The sequence below is a fragment of the Ambystoma mexicanum genome, chromosome 1p (genome assembly GCF_040938575.1).
Source record: "Ambystoma mexicanum isolate Mex_15411 chromosome 1p, UKY_AmexF1_1, whole genome shotgun sequence".
In the NCBI taxonomy this organism is placed as follows: domain Eukaryota; kingdom Metazoa; phylum Chordata; class Amphibia; order Caudata; family Ambystomatidae; genus Ambystoma; species Ambystoma mexicanum.
This window is the reverse complement of record NC_090921.1, coordinates 645,315,562-645,335,781: the sequence shown is the minus strand read 5'-3', so window position 1 is coordinate 645,335,781 and position 20,220 is coordinate 645,315,562. Positions and strand designations below refer to the sequence as shown.

Sequence of the window (20,220 nt, the reverse complement as noted above, 5' to 3'; positions counted from 1 at the left end):
AAAAAGAGATACTCTAGCTCCTTTATCACTCTTGTTCTAAATTCAGTCCCTATGCAAGTAAGACATTTTAGTACTCCAATTATGACTTTACACCTGTCCACTAAGGAATAAAATATTCATAATACGGTGCAGTCTCAGGCCCCAAAGTTATATCACTATATTTCAAAATGAGTATGAATACTACGTAGTTACATATATACAAAAGTATATACAAAAGTAATGAAGCTTAGATATTGAAGATTTACTTTTAGACATGTAATTGGATTTACATTTCTTTCAGTTATTTATTTTCTAAATTAATTATGACTTTTTATTCCACTCTAACAGATGGCATGCCAAAGGAAATGAATCTTTACATACTATACAATTTTTTGGTGTACTTTTCTTTTGTGTGTACTTAAAATTGTGGACCATAAACGAAATTTAAAGAAATTACAGCAGAATAAAATGTACTTTGAAAATATATATATTTTATGTAAAAGAAAATAGTCCTAAAAGTTGAAAATTCAATTAATGTAATCAGTACTTTTATCAGTCAAGTCTTATATGATGGTGTATGATGTCATCAGTGATGTCATATATGATGTACTTGGTGATGTCATCAGTGATGTAATCTCTGGTGTCATCATTGTGTTCCTACATTGCACAACAGGGAGCGAGTAGTTATGGTGGCTTTGCCAGAATTGTCTGCCAAATTTCAAGGGCTGTGATATGTTAAATGTACATTTTAGCGTATCTTTAAGTACGTTTTTTTGGTGAATGTACATATATATATATATATATATATATATATATATATATATATATATCAAAGACATAGCGGATCAAACCATAATCCAGCTCCACAGAAACACAGCACTCCAAAGAGAGTCCAGACGCTGCATAGTGTGTAACAGAGTCTTTAATCACCAGGTGGACAGGTACAAAGAGACCAACAAATTTCACCCTAACACAGGCTTTTTCAAGGTTACACAAGTGAAAGCAACACTCCCATACTTGTAGTTCCACAGTCCTCTGTTAATTGCGGTATTTCCTGCATTCAGAAATGATTAGAAAAATAAATATACAATGATGTAAAACAGTAATGCTAAAGAATATTAGGCTAATGTCACAGGTCCTCAGAGTTGACATAATAAGTTGTCATTATAGCGAGAAATATAAACACTAAAGTGCTAATGTGCATACTAAGTATCTGAAGTGCCAGTGCTCCGCAAAAACTATTGTTATTATAAAACCATAGTATGAAACAACGGTAGATAGAAGCATAGAGTTCATAGCATATTGACATGTAAAATCTAAGTGCAAGTGCTTTTGAGTCAGCATTGTTGGTATGGTTACATTCATGTGTGTGCAGTCAAATTCATTGATTGCCTTGACTCTATGGCTTTCATATCATCGATCAAAAAAGGGTTGGTGAAAGAAGATTATAGAAAAATTAAATATTCAATGATCTTGAACAGAGATACCACAGGCAGGCACTCAGAATTGACTTGATTAGCCGTTGTCACACAGAAAAATATGAGCTATAAAATTCTAAAGTGCATACTAAGTATTTTAAAGTGCCCATTCTCCTCTAGTACTGTTATTTAAAAACTTCACATAAACCAATGGTATAAAACTCATAGCATTTTCATATATAGCCTCAAAATGCAAGTACATTTAATTCCACATTGTTACTGTGATTGTGTCAAAGAGTCCGAACTCTAAAACTCGTTAATAACCTCAGCTCTATGGCATTTTATCAAATACATCGATACAGAATTTTTTACTGGTATTTAAAAAAAAAAAAGCTGTCAATAGTCAAGTACTGATAATTAGATAGTATTGCAAGGATTTGTCCGTTGCTGATATATATTCAGAAGTCATTTATGGCATTCTAAGTTTAAACATGGCTATGTAAGTGCCTTTGAATTGGTATTACTCCCCTTACTTCGCCGGTGCCCAAATGTATGGAAGTCTATCAATAAACCTCAGCTTCCAAATACTAACATATGACATCGGACAAATCTTCATAAAAAGTGTGAGTGCTTAATTCGTAGACAGTATTTCTATGTCTTATCTGATGCCTATGTATGCCATAGTATCCCTCTGTAACCCAGCATCATAGCATTCTATGCTCCCTATGTGTGCCTTAACTTCACTTTCTGTCGTGGTGTCTTGGAATGACATTTCCGAATCCAGGAGTGAGTACTGAGGTTTGTATAAAAGTGCAAATCCGTTCGATGGATGCAACATATATTGCACTCAATGATATACCTAGCCCTCAGCACGGCATGTTATGTTACTTTGCATTTATACAGCGCCTTATGTATCATTGGTATGATCTCAAAGCGCTGGTCGGTTGAACTCCGGGAACCGTAGTTCAAGTCAGTTGAGAGAGAGATGGTCATAAGGTGCGTGGGTGCACTGGATATGTGTGCAGCCCGTGTGGCAGTTGCATGATAGCTGCTTCTTAGCGGTAGGTGTGGTGGTTGGGAGGTCAGGTATATGTGTTCATTCTGGGGGGTTGATGCCCAGACTGTTTTCCGGCTGCGTTAGACCTGAGGAGAACGCTTAAGCTGGCTGTGTGTGCTCAGCTTGGTGTGTTTAATTAGGATGATGAGTAGTATGTGGCAGGTGTTAGTATGAGAACAGCTATACCGAATGTGTCATAGTATCGCTGTGTTCTATTTGAGTGGTGGTTTATAGGAGAGAGTAAGCGTGGTATTGTGATATGGTGGTTATCAGTAAGGCGCTCGAGATCGAGCATTCCATCAGTACCATCTATTCCATCCGTTTTATTCACTCTGTCTGTTCATTCCACTTCTTCTGTTCATACGTTTTGATTGGTTCGTCATTTAATTTACTAGTCTTTCCATCCATTCCATCACTCAATCCTTCATCTACATAGACTAGTCTATCCATTCCGTTGTTCCATTTCATCCTTCCCATCTGTTTAGAGTGTTCCATCCGTTCCATCCGTTCCATCCATCCAAATCATTCAATCTGTTCTGTGTGTTCCACTTACTCGATTAGTTACATCTGCTCAATCGGTTCCATCCGTTCTATCCATTTCCTTCACTCTATCTTTTCCATCCACTCCATCCGTTTCGTCCATTCCATCTGTTCTATCCACTCCATCTGTTCTATCTGCTCTATTAGTTCCATTTGCTCTATCTCTTCCATCCGCTCAATCTGTTCTGTCCACTCCATCTGTTCTATCGACGTCATCTGTTCTATCCATTCCATCTGTTCTATCTACTCCCATCGGCCCTATTCGTTTCATCTGCTCTATCCGTTTCATCCATTGCATTCATCCAACTTTTCCATTCACTACATCTGTTCCATCCACTCCATCTGTTCCATCAACTCCATCTGTTCTATCCACTCCATCTGTTCCATTCATTCCATCTGTTCCATCCACTCGTTCCGTTCCATCCACTCCGCCTGTCCGTCCCATCCACTCCGTCTGTCCCATCCACTCCACCCATCCGTTCCATCCACTCCGTCCGTTCCATCCACTCCATCTGTTTCATCTACTGCATCTGTTCCATTCACTTGATTTGTTCCATTTGTTTCATTTGTTAAAGCTACTCGTCTTTCCATCTTTTCAATCTGCTCGTTCGTCTCATCTGTTCGATCCACTCATCCGTTCTATCCGTTCGATCCATACCATCCACTCCGTTTGTTCCATCCGTTCGATCCTTACCATCCACTCCGTTTGTTCCATCCACTCATCGGCTTTATCCATTTCATCCGCTCCATCCACTCCTTCCGTTCCATCTAACTCCATCTGTTCCATCCATTTCATCCGTTCCACCCATTTCATCTGATCCACTACATCCGTTTCCTCTACATCAACCGTTCTACCTACTCCTTTTGTTCCATCCACTTCTTCTGTTCCAATTTGTCCGTCTGTTCTATCCGCTCCACCCGTTCCACCCGCTTCAGTCCGTTCCACCCACTTCAGTCCGTTCCACCCACTTCAGTCCGTTCCATCCACTGCATCCGTTTCATCCACTGCATCCGTTTCATCCACTGCATCCATTTCATCCCTTTCATCCACTTCATTCGTTCTACTCAGTTTAACTGTTTTATTTACACTGGCAGTTTTAGTTTTCTATTTTCTCGATCGGGTCTCTACGCTGGATTGTTATTTTTGATTCAGCAAGCTAGGGTTTTTGTTTATTGTGGCTGATGATACTGGTTGTGTTAAGAGTCGATTTTTAAGGGAAGAGCCATGTTTTCAGACATTTGCAGAAAGACATGAGGTCTTTGGTGAGTCGGATGTGAGGCGGAAGTGAGTTCCACAGAGTGGGGGCCAAGGCTTAGAAAGATGATCCACCTAACCTGACTGTGTTGGTTTTTGGTATCACTAGGAGGCTGGCAGAGCTTGATCTTCGAGTGTCTGGTGGATGGTAAGGTTTTAGTTTGTCCTGAAGGTATTGAGGTCCGGTTTTATGCATTGCTCGGTGAGAGATGCATAAGGTTTTGAAGGTCACCTTTCGAGCAACGGGGAGCCAGTGGAGAGATTTTTGAGAGCTGGGGAGGTGTGGTTTGGCTGCAGCATTTTGTGCTCTTTGTAGTTTAGCCAGGTGGTACACTTGTAGTCCGAGGTAGAGGGGGTTTGCATAGTCCAGTCTTGACATTAAAATTGATTGGACCACGGCGAGTCATTTGGGAAAGGAGAGGTATGAAAAAATGCACCTAAAAATTTTGAGGTGGTAGTGGCAGGACTTAGAGGCATTGTTGACTTGGTGCGAGAGGGTAAGGTGAGAGTCGAGAGTGCATCCAAGGTTTTTACTGAGGATGAGGTTGTCGGGGAGTTGCCCATGGAGGGCGGCCAGGGTAGAGGGTGCGGGAGAAGTTCGGTGTTGCCACAAACCATGATTTCGGTTTTGGAGGGGTTTAAATGGAGGTGGTTTGTGGTTATCCAGAGATCAATGTCAAGAAGGCAGGCAGCAAGGTCGGGCTGGCAGCTGTGTAATGAGTTATGGAGTTTTAGTTGGGTGTCGTCGGCGTAGTTGTAGAAAAGGATATTGTGCATGCATATTATTCGTGGGAGGGTGGACATATACAGGTTGAACAGGAGGGCTGATAGGCATGCTCCTTGTGGAACTCCGGTATTGATTGGTCGGGCGGCGGAGGCGAAGGAGGAAAGTAGGGTTATTTGGTTCCTATTGTTGAGGAAGGATGCTATCCACTTGAGAGCGTTTCCACGGATTCCTACAGAGTGCAGGTGGTCGAGGAGGATTGAGTGGTTGATTGTGTCGAAGGCGGCGGATAGGTCCTGAATGATTAGTGCAGCGCATCCCGCAGAGTCTGCAGTGTTTTTTAGGTCATCCCAGATTTATGTCAGGGTGGTTTCAGTTCCGTGTCGGGGTCTGAAACCTGATTGAGTGGGGTCTAGGAGATTTTTTGCTTCGACAAAGGCATTTAGTTGGGAGTAGGCAGTTCGGTCGATGAGTTTGGCAAGGAACCTGGTGTTTGAGATGGGGTGGTAGTTTTTGGGGTCGAGAGGGTCGAGGGAAGGTTTTTTTAGAAGGGGTTTGACATGAGCAGTTTTTGAACGCATCAGGAAAAGTTCCAGAGGAGAGGGAGTCGTTTATGATGGTTCTCGCATATTCTCCTGCGCAGGGGGATGCGAATATTTCATTGAGGGTTGAAGCTGGGCAGGGGTCTAGCGGGGAGCCGGATGGTTTCCGGGCAGAGAGAAGTTTGAGAAATTGGTCCATTGATATTGGTGTAAAAGAGTCAAAAGTCGGGTCAGTTGGAGTTGTAGGCGGTGGGTTGGCAGGTGGGCAGGGTGTGTTGTGTGTTGGGTGCAAGAGGGCCAGTTTGCTGGTTAGATAATTTGTCCTCTCAAGAGCAGTGGTGTAGAAGTGGAGAGAGAGTGAGCCGTAGAGAGATTGAGAACGGGTCGATTGCGTGGTGGTACATGATGGTTTGGTGAATTCATAGATGATTTTGTGGAGTTCCTTGCTGGGGTTTTCACAGTTCAGGATTCGAGAGTTGTAATGGGCTTTTTTTGCTTTCCGGATTTTGGCTTTGTAGTGGCGATGGTGCTGGACCAAGGTGGATCTGCTCAGGGTGGTTTTGTCTCTCTGCATTTGCGGTTGAGGAATTTATATAGTTGTTTTGCAGTCTTCAGTTCTGGTGTAAACCATCTTGGAAAAGGGCCATGGCGACTGGATGATTGGCAAGTGGGCGTGAGTGGAATTAATGAGGTATTGAGCCATGAGTCAAAGGCGTCAGAGGTTAGGAGTTCATTGCGAGGGAAGGTCGGTGGAGGAGACTGAAGGAGCGCCTTGGCTAGGTCGGGAAGGATTTTTTGTTTCTTCCAGCATTTGCGGGCGGGTGAGCGGATGCTGAAAGGGCCAATAAAGTGATCGGACCAGATGATAGGGGTGGGGGGTTTTAGGTGTATCTGGTCGTGGGAGCTGAAGATGGCATCAAGGGTGTGTCCTTTATAGTGAGTTGTGCCTTTTATATGGGTAGGGAGGTTTATCGCGTCTAGGCAGTCGACCAGAGAGTGGGTCATATGGTTGGTGGGGATGTCAAGCCAGATATTGAAATCTCCTAGAACAGTGAGGCTGGGAAGGTTTAATTGGATGGTGGCTATCGAATCGGAGAGGTTGCTTGAGAATTGTCTGTCGTAGCCATGGGGTCTGTATACGAGTAGGAAGCTGTGGGAGAACATTGGGTGAAGGGATAGTTTGACGAGAAGTGATTCGCAGGAAGGCATGGATGGATGGATGGATGGCTGTCGATGATTGAGGCAGTGAAGTGTGACTTGAAGGCGATTGCAACTCCTCCTCCTCTAGAGGGTCGGTTGGGAGGGATGAGGGAGTAGTCTGGGGGGAAGGCTTCATTGGCGATGGGGGCAAAGTCGTCTGAGAACCAGGTTTCTATGATAAAGACTAGGTCTGGTTTGTACAGATCGGGCATTAAAAAGGATGCATCTTACTTCGGAACAGGAGGATGATGTGGAGGTTGCAGAGGTGGGGGTTGAGGGGAGAGAGTGGAGGCTGGGGTGTGAGATGGTCGATGATCGATGAGGAGTAGGCGGGCGGTCGAGGTGGTGGGTGTTGGGGGGCAGGGCTGGGGGGATGAATGAGATTGGGTGGATTTGCATCAGGGGACTTGAAAGTGGGATGTAGGGGGTTAGGGGCTCCTGTTGTGGTTGGTGAGAATTCAAGGGAGAGGGGTTTCAGGGAGGGTGAGGGAGGGGGGAGGGTGATGATGATCGAGATTGGGGGAATGAGGTGGTGAGTCGAGACAGGATTGGCGAGGAGTAATGAGAGATTGAGGGAGACCAGGAATGTTTCCTTTTCAGGGTTTTTGTTGCGGTTGGTGTGTTAGAGAGGGTAGGGGGGTCGAAGGGTTAAAGGGATGCGGCTACTGTTCTTGCCAGGGCGAGACGTGCGGTTTTTAGGGATGGGAAGGAGTGTAGCCGGAGGAGGATGTTTGGGGGAGTTGATGGGGGTAAAGGGGATGGGGTGTTTGTTGGGCTGGGTGTGCCTGGGAAGCTGGGCGGGTCGTTAGTTGGGGGAGCGGACATGATGGTGGCGGGTGGGTGGGTGGAGGGAATGGGAGGAGCATGGGTCATAGGGCGGTTTGCTCACCATCAGATTCCTCTGGCTTGGTGTTTGGATAGGGGATGGGGAGGGGGTGAGGTGTTGAACGGACTGGATTTGGATGGGATGGTTCTTCTGTCTTGGGAGTTGGATACGGAGTGGGCTGAGGATGTGGTGGAGGGCGGGATGGGTTGGGGGAAGTGGAGCGAGAGGGAAGGGAGGCTGGCACCAGTGGGTCTCTTTGGGCGGACCTTGGTGGATCGGGTGGACTCATGGCGTAGCTAAGTTTGAACTGTGTTACAGTTGACCTAGGAGGATTTTGTTCACACTTTCCAGGTTCAACTATATCACAGGGTGTTAGTTATTCACACTTTCTAAGTTTACCTATACCACATTTAAGGACAGTTTCTAAGTTCAGCATAAACCACAGCAAGGTATCGTTCGCACTTTCTAAGTTTACCTATACCACAGTTGGGGACATTTTCCAAGTTTATTTGAGCCACAGGAAGATATTATTCACACTTTAAGTTTACCTATACCACAGTTAAGGTACACTTTTAATTCGGCTGTAGCACAGGATGATATTATTCACATTTTCTAAGTTCAGTTGTACCACAGGAAGATATTATTTACACTTTAGAAGATCAGTTATACCACAGGATGATGATATTCACACTTTCTAGGTTCAACTATACCATAGGTGAGATTATTCACAGATTCCAAGTTCAGCTATAACCCAGGATGATATTATTCACACTTTCTATGCCTATTCAACATTATTATTAAATTCATTCAGCGTCCATACAAAATACTAAAGGTTAAAAAAAGAAAGTGAGTACTAAAATTACCAGTGAAAGTTGCTGTAATGAACTTTCACCCAAAAACATTATATTAGAGAAAATAGTGCATAGAAAACTACTGGTATGTTACACTTTCACCCTATACTACGTGCTGAACTGCAAAGGTATACAGAATGTTTAAAAATGTTTGTGCATATTCTTAGAGGTCCAAATCATTATGTACAAAAATAATATTCCATAATTGGTATACGATATTAAAGAGAGAGACAGCCAATGTCCTTCATTACATCCTCTCAATGCTCATTCTCCTATAAAAACGTGTAACTCTTTATAATTATTGTGTCCTGTCTGAGCTAAAGTGTCATAATTGATACTATACCTAAATTCCTTCTTTCTCAACTTTTCTCTTGATTACCCCCTCATTCTTGGACGGGGATAGAATCTATGACAAAATATATCCGGGACGAAATGTCTCCATTGTTAAATTCTTCAAAATGTTTGGCCAACTGGTAAGTGTGATTTAAATTCCTTATGGCTCCCATATGCTGTACGATTCAGAGTTTCACCTCATGAATGGTACTCCCTATGTAGCACTTGTTACACCCACGTGATATAACATATCGCATATTTGCTTTTGCATGTTAGTCTGCCTTGAATTTTCAACAAATTGCCAGTTGTACAAACAACTCTATGTTCCATTATATTTATTTAACTGTATTTACAAAAGAAATACAAAGATCTCATGACAAGTATATGCATTTCAAATGCAAAAGTAATATATATATATATATGTATTATATGTACATGTTTTAACTAATAATTAGTTTAATTAATCAAAACATTTGTTTAACTCAAGGTCTGCAGCTCAGACAACTTACTCCTCTGCAGGTTCCTCCTCTTGGTTCGCAAGCCCAGGACAATTGTCTTTCTCTCAGCCCTCATTTCCAGGGCAATCCAGAAGGGGCCGATGAGGGAGAGGCTAAACAAGCGACTACCTGTTCCAGGTCCCCTCCTATATCACTCCAGTAGAGGGTTGCATGACATTGTTTGCCCTCGAATGGGAGGGGATCACCACGGACAAGTGTGGGCTGCCAACGGTACAAAACGGCTATTGCATCAAGTTTCAATCACCCGCCAAGACACAAAAGGGTACCAATAGAATATGTGCAGATTCTACTAGATGAAATACAGATACTGCTCTAAAAGGGAGCCATAGAACCCGTTCCACCATCAGAGGTAAACAAGGGTATTTATTCTGTGTACTTCCTTGTTCCAAAAGAACACAGACAAAATGCCCAGTGCTGGGCCTAAGGCCATCAAACACATATGTAAAGCCACAAACATTAATGATGACGATGCTTCAAGAAGTCATGCCACTGCTCAAGAAAGGAGACTTTATGGCAACACTGGATATTGAAGATGAATACTTTCATATTTCAATGCTGCCTGCACAGCGAAAATAACTACAGTTGAAAGTAGGTCAAGCACATTATCAATTCAAAGTGCTAACCTTTGGGATGCATCAGCCCCTCGTGTATTCATAAAGGTACTAACGTTGATGGCAACGCACCTACGCAGAGAAAGTATTCCAATGTATCCTTATCTGGACAACTGGCTATAACCGTGAGAAACACAAGAAATATATCAGCTAAACACGCAAGAGACGATACATTTTCTGCACAAAGTGGGTTTTTCCATCAACGAAAAGAAGTCCAGCCCAATCCCCAGTCAGCAAAAACTATTCTTAGGGGCAGTCATTTGGACAAAAGACACCTTGGTCTTTCACTCCAACGAGCGGTTCCAAAACCTAATTCAACAAATAGCTTGTTATACAGCCAGTCGACAGATAACCGTCAGAAAGGCTGTGGGCCTTCTCTGCATAATGGCGTCATGCATCTTAATCGTGCCACATGCAAGGCTCAATATCCATCTATGCAAGAGTGGTTAGCGAAACAATGGCAGAGAGCAATCGTGATGGTCTAGTGGTGGTTTTGCAAACACTGGTGTCCGCTGTTCAATGGTGGACAAAAGAAAACATGTTACTGGGGAAATTCAATCCACCAGCACACCTTACAATCACAACAGACGCCTCCCATTGTCTCCACCAAACAGCCCAGGGAATGTGATTACGCAAACTTGACATGAAACAGCACCATAGAGTTATTAGCAGTTATCAAGGCACTACAAGCTTTCCAACATAAGTTAATTGGGAGGAATGTGCTAACCATTATAGACAATACAACTGCCATGTTTTACATCAACAAACAGGGCGAGACTCACTCCCTCAGTCTGCCCACACTAGCAGAGAAGATCTGGAACTGGAGCCTCCAAAGAGGAATACATCTCCAATTCCTACATGTTCCAGGGGAGCATTACTGCCTTGCAGACACGCTAAGCAGAAGCCCATATCAGCCCTCAGAACACGAGTGGGAGTTACATTCGGACATTCTAAGAGGCATTTTTACATGTTGAGGGCAAGCAGACTTAGATCTATTTGCTGGAAATGAAAACACATAAATCCTGAAATGACCTCTCCAGGTTCTCGCAGAAGGAATCCAAGGGGAGCGCACTGCGGTTCAGTTGGTCAGTGATATTTTCTTATGCTTTTCGAACCCACTGTTAAACAGAGTAAATCACACGATGCACCAGGAGAAGTTAACAGTGAACCTATTAGCTCCAACGTGGGCTCGTCAGACGTGGTGTTCCACCTTCTTAAGAGGTCTATTTGCCCACCAATGAAACTAAGATGACCTTATGTTGTGTGAGAAACCTGAAGGTGTCCCCCTGACTAGTCCCCAACGATCTGTCATCCAGGTGGCTAGGGCACAGCCATTGCTGTTGGAACCAGTTCCTGGGAGTGGACCAGTGAGGGAGGATCACCTGGATGGGCGGTCCTCGGGGAGTGGAAGCGGAACGGAGGGATGCTGATGAAAAGGGAACGAAATCCGAAGTCCTCATAAATAGTGTGTTGATAAGCGTGAATACGGCAGAGGGATGTGCACAGTGAACTGTTTAAAAAGACATTAAGATTTGTGAATGACCCAGATGAGATTTTGATAAAAGCCGTAGTGAACCCGACAGACGGAGGCTAGCATTCAAGAAGGGTCTGAGCCCGGAAGAGGGGGATACAAGGGTGTAAATGCATCACCCAACGTGCAAACACAAAGGAACTTTTGTTTATTTATTATTTTTTTAACACATCAGGTCCTCGGAGGCAAGAGACCTTTTGTAGAAAAGAGACTTAACCACTGAAGGCTCTGATAACTGAGAGCAGAACGGTTGGCTTGTGCTGGGAAAGCTCAATGGTGCGCTGTGCTCGGGAATCCCGCCTTGTCCCGTGCTCAAAACATGGGGAAGGGAGACCCCGGGTAACACATCCTGACTTATCATTTATGAACACTGAATTCTTTCTTCTTTATCCCACACTCTTTATTGGTATGTATCATAAGGATTGGCAATATTTTTTTTTTAGCATAGGCCCTTTTATTTTGACAAAACACCACTAGGGCGGACAAACCTAGAGGGCGGACCCTTTATTAATATTTGATGGTCGTAGCTTCCTCCCATCTTAGATTTAGGTTTAGATTAGGTGTTTTTCCAACCGCATATACGGTTTAATAAACACCCTTGGACTGTGAACACTTGTCTGTCTTTACTGTTGCCACCATCAGTTCCTCACAGTTGGCACAGAATCTGGGGTTAACCCTCCACCCTCGTCCCCAAAAAACCAACTTGGCAGCTTGCTCCTGAAGTAATAGAGTTTGGTCACCTTAACTTGCCTGTCAGATGCATGGACATTCTAAAAGAAGCCTGTAAACCCAACACTAGACACTACTATTTTAACACATGGAAACTTTGCAGTATGGTGAAAAAAATCAAAAGTCAACCCTATTGGCTGTTCTCCATCATACATAGTGCACTACTTATTGCACTTATTAGACTCAATTCTTGTTTTTAATTCATTAAAAGTCCATCTCGCAGCTCTATCTGCTTATACCGCTTCTCAGAGTAAAGCCTCTTGTTGGAAAGTCAAATAAATGACTTTACTCTCCAATTGAAAACCCACCCCCTGGCAAGCCTCAAAGTACTCATTTACAAGGTCACTTTTCTTATAGTGAATACATCTATTCAAAGAGTAAGTGAGCTTCAAGCGTTATCCATAGCAGAACCTTTTGTCACAATACACAAAAACAAGGTGGTTTTAAGAACACATCCACGATTTTGCACATACATACATTCATAAGTTTCATGTCAACCATTCAATAGAACTGCCAGCTTTCTTTCAAAATCCGCAAAATTCAGGGGAAAGGGCACTCCACACTCTGGATATTCGAAGGGCAGTCATGTACTACCTCAACAAAACTAAACATCTCAGCAAGAACAGAACAGTTCTTTGTTTCCTTAGCCTCTGGAAGAGAAGGGGACCCTGTCTCAAAGGCTACTATTTCTAGATGGATTGTAAGGTGCATCGAGCACTGTTACACATTGCCAAACATGACACTGCCATTTACACCTAAGGCACACTCCACACGTGCTGCAGTGGCTACATTAGCATTATTTGCTAACGTGCCACTAGAAACTATTTGCAAAGTGGCCACATGGAGTTCAGTACACTTTCACACATTATTGTGTTGACACACATGTCAGGAATGACTCGCAGGTGGTACAAGTAAACCAAAAGAAATGTGTGTGTCTCGGTACTTTCTATCAACCCGGTACTGCTTGCTAGTCTTTGCAAAGCATGTAATTCTAAGCAGATCCACAAGTCTCAGAAGACCAATATTACATACCTGTAATCGTCTTTCTGATGCTTGTATCTGCTTAGATTCACATGTGCCCACCCAGCTTCCCCTCATTGGGAGTAGAAGCACCATAGACAACATGTATGTTAACGGGTTTTCAAACAATACTGAACATTCACACCTCACTACATTCTCCACGCAACCTCAGGTCAAAAACAAAATAATATGAGGACCTTGATGCGTGAGAGATCACGGGTGAGTACACGTCACAGCAGGCATAGTATTACTCCCAGTCGACAAACCCTTTTCGAAATCGAAAAAATTATTATGTAATACTCTGCACCAACCACTCGATGTCGGCCTGTGCAAAGCATGGGAATCCACGCAGATAAAAGCATCAGAAAGATGATTATAGCTATGTAATATTTTTCAATAGAGTTTTCTCTCTTTTTCTCCTATGCTGTAAGCAGAGTTACATGTGTGAGCAGTTTCGACTAATCCGAGCAGTGCATTTTTGCGACACGTATTCTGGAAGTTCACACCAACTTAAAATGTGTCCTCAGAACTCCTATGTACGTTTATACCTTTATTTAGATAGATACAATGTATACATATTACACCAGAAATAACTGTTCCAAGTACTGGTGTTTGGAAGAAATGTGCATAAAAGTATAACCCTCGAGAGGATAGCTTAGCTTGAGATCTCTTGTTACAGGCAAGTAACTTATGCTTTATCTTCCTTCTGTGCCCTTTTTTTCACACACTCAATTGGTGAGTGCTCCCCCCCGTTTTCAAGCTGTGCATAATGTAATGGTAAGTTAATCTTACCCAATGAAATAATCTGTTTTTATTTCTTTTGTGCACCATTTATTTATTTTGTAGTGATGGTCCAATTTGTCGAATATGCCATGAAGGTGGAAATGGAGAAGGCCTGCTCTCTCCTTGTGACTGCACAGGCACCCTGGGGACAGTTCACAAAAGTTGCCTGGAAAAGTGGCTTTCTTCCTCTAACACAAGTTACTGTGAACTTTGTCACACAGAATTCGTTGTCGAAAGAAGACCGAGGCCTTTGACAGAGGTATCTATCTGTTTCTCATTATTCTTTCAAATGTTTCTGTTTGTGGTTCAGCAAATTTCAACAACATTGACAAGGTATGCCCCTACTACACCTTGATGGTGCAAGCTATAGGTTATGCAAGTGAAACTAGCAGCACTCCCACTCTGATCATCTACATCCCAGCCTGACCCCTCTGACTCTCCCCACTCGGAGAGCTCATGCCAGTTTCACAGCCTACCGTTTGCGCTCCCAGCATCTACTATAAGAAGCGATTCCCGGCTCCCATATCATCCCCATTGAAAGTGTTCATTCACCCTCCTGTTGTCGCTAGATTTTGTCTGCCTTCTCCGGGCATCCCGTACAGTATATATGCATTGCTCCATGGACACATCGATGTACACATCAGCCACCTATTGTCTAAACGGAGAGCGTTCCGGGGGCCCCCCATTTCATGGCAATGTTCCGTTTTATCAAACCAATTGTTGTGGACAAAACCAATTTTTCATATCAATTATATGAGTTCTCACCCAAATCCCCAGAAGTAACAGCTTAGGGTCCAGTGATATCTCCAGGCCTAGTATCTTGGATAGTTCATTGCAGCATGCCGACCAGAAGTGGCAGATTCGTGGGCAGCCCCAAATGATGTATATAAAAGTGCCCTCCTCCACCCCACATCTCAAGCATTGTGGGCCATCAATACGACCCCATCAAAACAGCGAGACTCTGGCATTGTATGAAGGATTTTGAATTGCACCAGGCGGAATCTGGAAGAGATCGCAACTTCCCTGGGGAACATCAGGGCCTTCACACAGTCTTCCGGTTCGATGGATCCCACGTTCGCCTCCCATTTTGCCCTAAGATTGGATAACTCTGGAGTCGCAAAAGTATTTACGGCTTGGTATAGGGTTGATGTAACCTTGGTGGTTATGTGTTCTAGCGGAACATTCCTTTCAAGTGGGGAGTATTGCATGTCCGGCAGGTGTATGAGTTGTGTGCGTAATGCATGTGATATTTGCAAATAGTGGTATCGCTCTGCATCCGACAAACCAAACCCCTGTTGTAATTCAGCAAAGGAAGAGGTAGTCTCCCCTCCCATCAAATCACCAATGGTCTTGATGCCTGCATCCACCCATCCTGACAGTAATAGCAATGTGTTCATTTCTGGCAACAAGGGATTCTCCCAGAGAGGTTGTACCAGACTCAATCTATCGTCCCAGCCAATGTGTTTGTGGGCTGCCCTCCACACCTGTACCGTGTGTTGTATAATTGATGGAGGGGAAGTCTGTTCCCTCAGTTGGTATAAGTAACGGTGCAGAGTCACACCATAAAGCCCCATCCCTTCAGCTCCAATATGGGGCAAGCTTGGATCCCCATGCAGTATGTCATTGATAACCGCCATCTGACTCTCCCAGTAATAGCACCAGCCATGTGGTACCCAAACCCTCCTTACTAGACCAACTGTTATAGTGTGATCTGGGCAATACGTGGTTGTGTACTGGACAGTCCTGGAAATCCTGCCATTCACTCTAACCTCCGTGGCCAGCGACTCATATAGTAGGCAGATCCCGGTCAAGAAATGTCACTGAATCTCATTCTGTCCAGGATTTCCCATATGCTGTCCCACACCACCGAGTCAAATGCTTTTCCAAAGTCGATTGCTAAAAGCGCTAGTGGTACCCGTATAACGGAGACACGCTCAAGTGCTAAATGCAACCGTCGAATAGTCATGCATTTATTGCAAAGTTCCCCTAGACGCTATTTGCAAAGCAGCTACTTGGAGTTCCGTACATACCTTTACTCAGCACTACTGCATTGACACACATTCTAAAGCAGGCTCACAGATGGGACAAGCGGTGGTAAAACATCTCTTTGCTGTTGTACCATCTCACAACACACCCCCTTTTCCAGATACTGCTCGCTAATCTATGCATAGCATGTGATCTAAGCAGATCTATAAGCCTCAGAAGGAACACATTACTCTCCGTAATCGTATTTCCGATTCTTTGTATCGGCTTAGATTCACATGCGCTCACCCTCCCTTCACTCCTGGAGTCGAAGGTGCATAGATGTTCTTTCTCTAACGCTATTTTCTACTTTATTAAATATGTACTCACACTACATTTCATGCTACCTCATGTCAGAAACAAAATAATCTGAGGGACCTCGACGCATGAAGGGCCATAGGTACAATGGACGTCACACTAGGGATAGTATTACTGGCACGCCCAGTCGACGTCCCTTTTCGAGTTTAGAAAACAAATCATGTAATACTTTGCGACTATCACTAGTTATTGGCCTATGTATAACATGAGAATCTAAGCAGATACAAGCATCAGAAATGCGATTGCAGTGAATATTGTATCCCATATAGCAACGCCTGCCATGTTGTAAGGGCATTCAGGCATGGTGACCCAATACAAGTAAACGAGAACCAAAACTTCTCAAACTCCCCCATCCCATACTCCACCCCAACCCGAAGCACCTGTCGCCTGAACATATCCGGTAGCCCCAACTCCAAAAAGAACAAAGGGAGGGGGTTGTTCTCCCTATAAACTAGGCCTCATCTCTGTGACCGTAAGGAAGTGGACCCAAGAGGTAAAGATACAAGCAATTGTGATACTGGCATTAAGCCCACAGTGTCTTCAATATCATCATCCCTTGTCTTGTAAAGGTTGGGCGTCCCATTCTGTTCTTACTGAATCAGCCTCTTGAATGCTTGTTGGTCGAAGGTGGGGTGACTGCCGAGGCCGTGTCCGAGGAGTGTTGCTGGCCCCACATCCCGCTGAACTTTGTCCGCCCTTTAGGTGTTGTTCGACCCATGCCCAGGCTTTGTGGGGATCAGTAAAATGGTGAGTGGACCCATTATGATACACTTTGAGCTGGGCAGGAAACAACAGTCCATGCTTAACACCAAGGGATTGCAACCGCTTCTTCAGTGGGTCAAAGGACTGTCTAGCCTGCTGTACTTCTCTTGTGTAATCGGGGAAGAATGCAATTCTAGATCCATTATAGGTTATCGGCCCCATTACGCGAACCTTCTGCAGTAGTGCATCACGGTACCTGGAGTTAAGTCATTTTGCAATCACGGTGCGTGGAGAGCCTCTGGTGGAGGCCAGTGTAGGTCTTCCCGAGGGCATCCGGTGGGCCCTCTCAACAGAGAAAAACTGCATGCTTCGAGGGGATTGGGTCCTCCGACGTATTCCATATCTATGACAAGTAATGTCCACAGCAGTGCTGCTTCGGAAAATCTTCAGCGTCTGTGTTGATGACGTTGATGCGCCGTCCCCGAGGACCTCCTCCGACGGCCAACGTCACCCAATGTGATACATAGGATGCACAACGCCCATAGCCTCAGTTCCGTTTTTTCCGCAAACGTGTTCGCTTCGTGAATCTCGGTACGCCTCGACTCTTTGGAGTTTTCTGTTTTCTTCTCGGTTCGTTGAACCTGTTCGTTTTTTTGTGAAGACCTGTTCATGACGATGTCTACTTCGTCTTCAACCCCGCGTCCGGGCTTCAAGATATGCGGGGACTGTGGGTCCAAGGTGTCGGTCACAGACTCGCACAACGCCTGCCTCTGGTGCCTCGGGGAGGTCCACGATACGGACGACTGTGTCGACTGCCAGTTGCTCAAGGCCAAGGTCTTGCGGGAACGCAAGAAGAAGCTGTCGGTAGGTCGGGTGTCTAAGCCCCAGAAGTCGAGGTCTGCAGTGCTTTCGACGGATGACTCGAGAGGCGACTCTCCGCGTCATCGTCGGAAGTCCAGTGGGTCTCCTTCCAGGAGTCGGTCTCGCCACTCCTCTGCCTCTTCGAGGCATTCCCGGAAGCGCCGGCATCGGTCGCCTTCCCCATCCTCTTCCGAGGACTCTGCCCGTCGGCGGGTCACTTATCCCTCCATGCAAGCGACACCGGAGGAATGGGCTTCCTTTGGGAAGCAGATGCTTGCGATTCTTGAATCGCAGGGCACCGGTCCGTCCATGCCTCCGACTGGGGTCGGTCGGCACCGGTCGAAAGACTGTAACGCTCACCTGACTCCCACGGAGGCGCTGGTCTAGTCTGGGTTGCTGTGGCCTCTTCGAGCGTGATGCGCGGAACTCGGAACACCGACTGAACAGGATCCTCAAATCTTGCTTGTCTGGCCCGTAGGAATATCCTTCTTATGGTTTGAAAGGATGAACTCTCCATCCTGCTCCTGGTGCAGGGGCACGTGTTTGTCCAGTTACTTCACTGGTTTTCAGAATGGCGCTGGCAAAATCCACTTGACTTTTCCGAGCGGAACGCCGTAAGTATGAAGATTACAAAAGTTCAAGTGTAGTGCCTTCCTAACCTGTGATCTGTCCTTTATTTCAGGTGCAGAATGAAGGCGATGCGTTGAGGGATTGAATTGCCGATGGTAAACTCAGGTGAGTTAGCGATAGGGCCGATCCCTCTTAATGTCTTTATATTCATCCGGTAATGTCTTTTGTCCTTTCCCCATAGGGGCCGGGGTGCAGTACCTGCCAACGAAGCGGCGCCGACCCGAAATGAGGAATGGTCCACCAACAGAAGACCGGTAAGTGTTATGGCGGAAAATTAGGCTTTCCTCATATGTTCCTTCTGCTCACCTTTTGTCTCTTCTTCTCTCCCTTAGGCGCAGAGATGTGGCGACCGATGCAGACAGTCGCGGTGGAGCCAGAAGAACTCCCGAGGACAGGTGAGGGAAGCGCGGCGCTGCAGCAAGGAACGCGGTGCTTTTAAATGAAAGTCTTTTCTCAGGAACGCTGGCGTGAAGGTTCCGGATGCAGGTAAGAAGTTTGATAAAATTCTTGGTTTTCACCTTTCTCTTCTCTTCTTTCCTTACAGGTGTTCCAGGATCGAGGCGGGCGTGGCTGGAGACCAGATGCAGGAGCAGACACGGTGAGGGTTCATCTGCTTGGATGCAGAACAACGCGAAGCGTGAGCTACTGTCTGGGCGTGGCTTAAATAGCCTCCAAAGTAGTTCCAGGTAAGTATCCTTCCCTGGCCACGCCCGAGTGGCAAAATAGTCCCAATGAAAAAATAGTCCCTTTCAGGTCTCAGGGAGGCCTGAATCTTGCAGCATGGTCTGCATCAGGTAAGTGCACAAAACACCTTCCTTTATGAGCCTGGCGCCTATGGCGCCAGGACTGATGTCCAACATGAGCCTAGCGCCAACGGCACCAGGACAGAGTCCAAAGAGCCCCTATAAGGGGCCGCTGGGCTTTTACCCGGGGGCATGATGCCTGCTCCCGGGGGTGCTGGGCCTGGCCTGGTGCTCCAGGGGTAGGCATCATGACAGCACTCCCCCCCAAGGCCCCTCCCAAGGTCGTTCCCCCTGGAGGTTTCGGTTTGTTTGGGAAATTCCGATGGAACCTTTTTACCAGCCGAGGTGCATGTACGTGGTCGCTGGGTTCCCAAGACCTTTCCTGAGGCCCGTACCCTTTCCAATCAATTAGATAGAAAGGTTTTGATTTTGAGATCTTAGAATCCAAAATATTCTTCACCACAAATTCAGGCTCCCCATCTATCTGGATTGGTTCTGGTGGCTTTATTAATCTGGTTCCTGGTTGCACTGGTTTCAAAAGTGACACATGAAAAACGGGGTGAATCCGCATGTTAGCTGGTAGATCGAGCTTGACTGCCACTGGGTTAATTATAGCTTTTATCGAGTAAGGGCCCAAATATCTTGGATAAAAGTTCGAGGTCCCTTGAGCAATAAGTGTTTGGTAGCCAACCATACTTGTTCCACTATTTGGTATGGAGGCGCCTCACTCCGATGCAGATCCGCATTCTTTTTGTATTTCCCTTTTGCTTGTTGCAAATGTGCAGTTGCATCCTTGAAGGCTTGAGTTATCGTGGAATGCAAATGGTCCACTGCGGGCATTCAAGGCTCAGAGGTGAGTCCAGGTCTGAAGTACGAGGGTGATATCCATATAGGGTATAAAAGGGGCTTTGTCCAGTTCCAACTGTACCGAGTTATTGTATGCATATTCGGCCACCCATAAAATATCCTTCCAATTACCCTCCGATTGGTGCAACATACATCGTAGGTATTGTTCAAGGGTCTGGTT

The 20,220-nt window shown here is 45.1% G+C and overlaps 1 protein-coding gene across 11 annotated transcripts in view; it reads left to right on the top strand.

The window, feature by feature from the left end:
• MARCHF2 (membrane associated ring-CH-type finger 2) overlaps positions 1-20,220 on the top strand; it is a 1,824,254-nt gene that overhangs the window by 1,370,250 nt on the left and 433,784 nt on the right. For all 11 annotated transcript variants that reach the window (XM_069649684.1, XM_069649689.1, XM_069649693.1 and 8 more), the window contains one exon: positions 13,981-14,176. In XM_069649684.1, the coding sequence (XP_069505785.1) occupies positions 13,981-14,176 (196 nt within the window). The remainder of the gene's footprint in view (positions 1-13,980; positions 14,177-20,220) is intronic.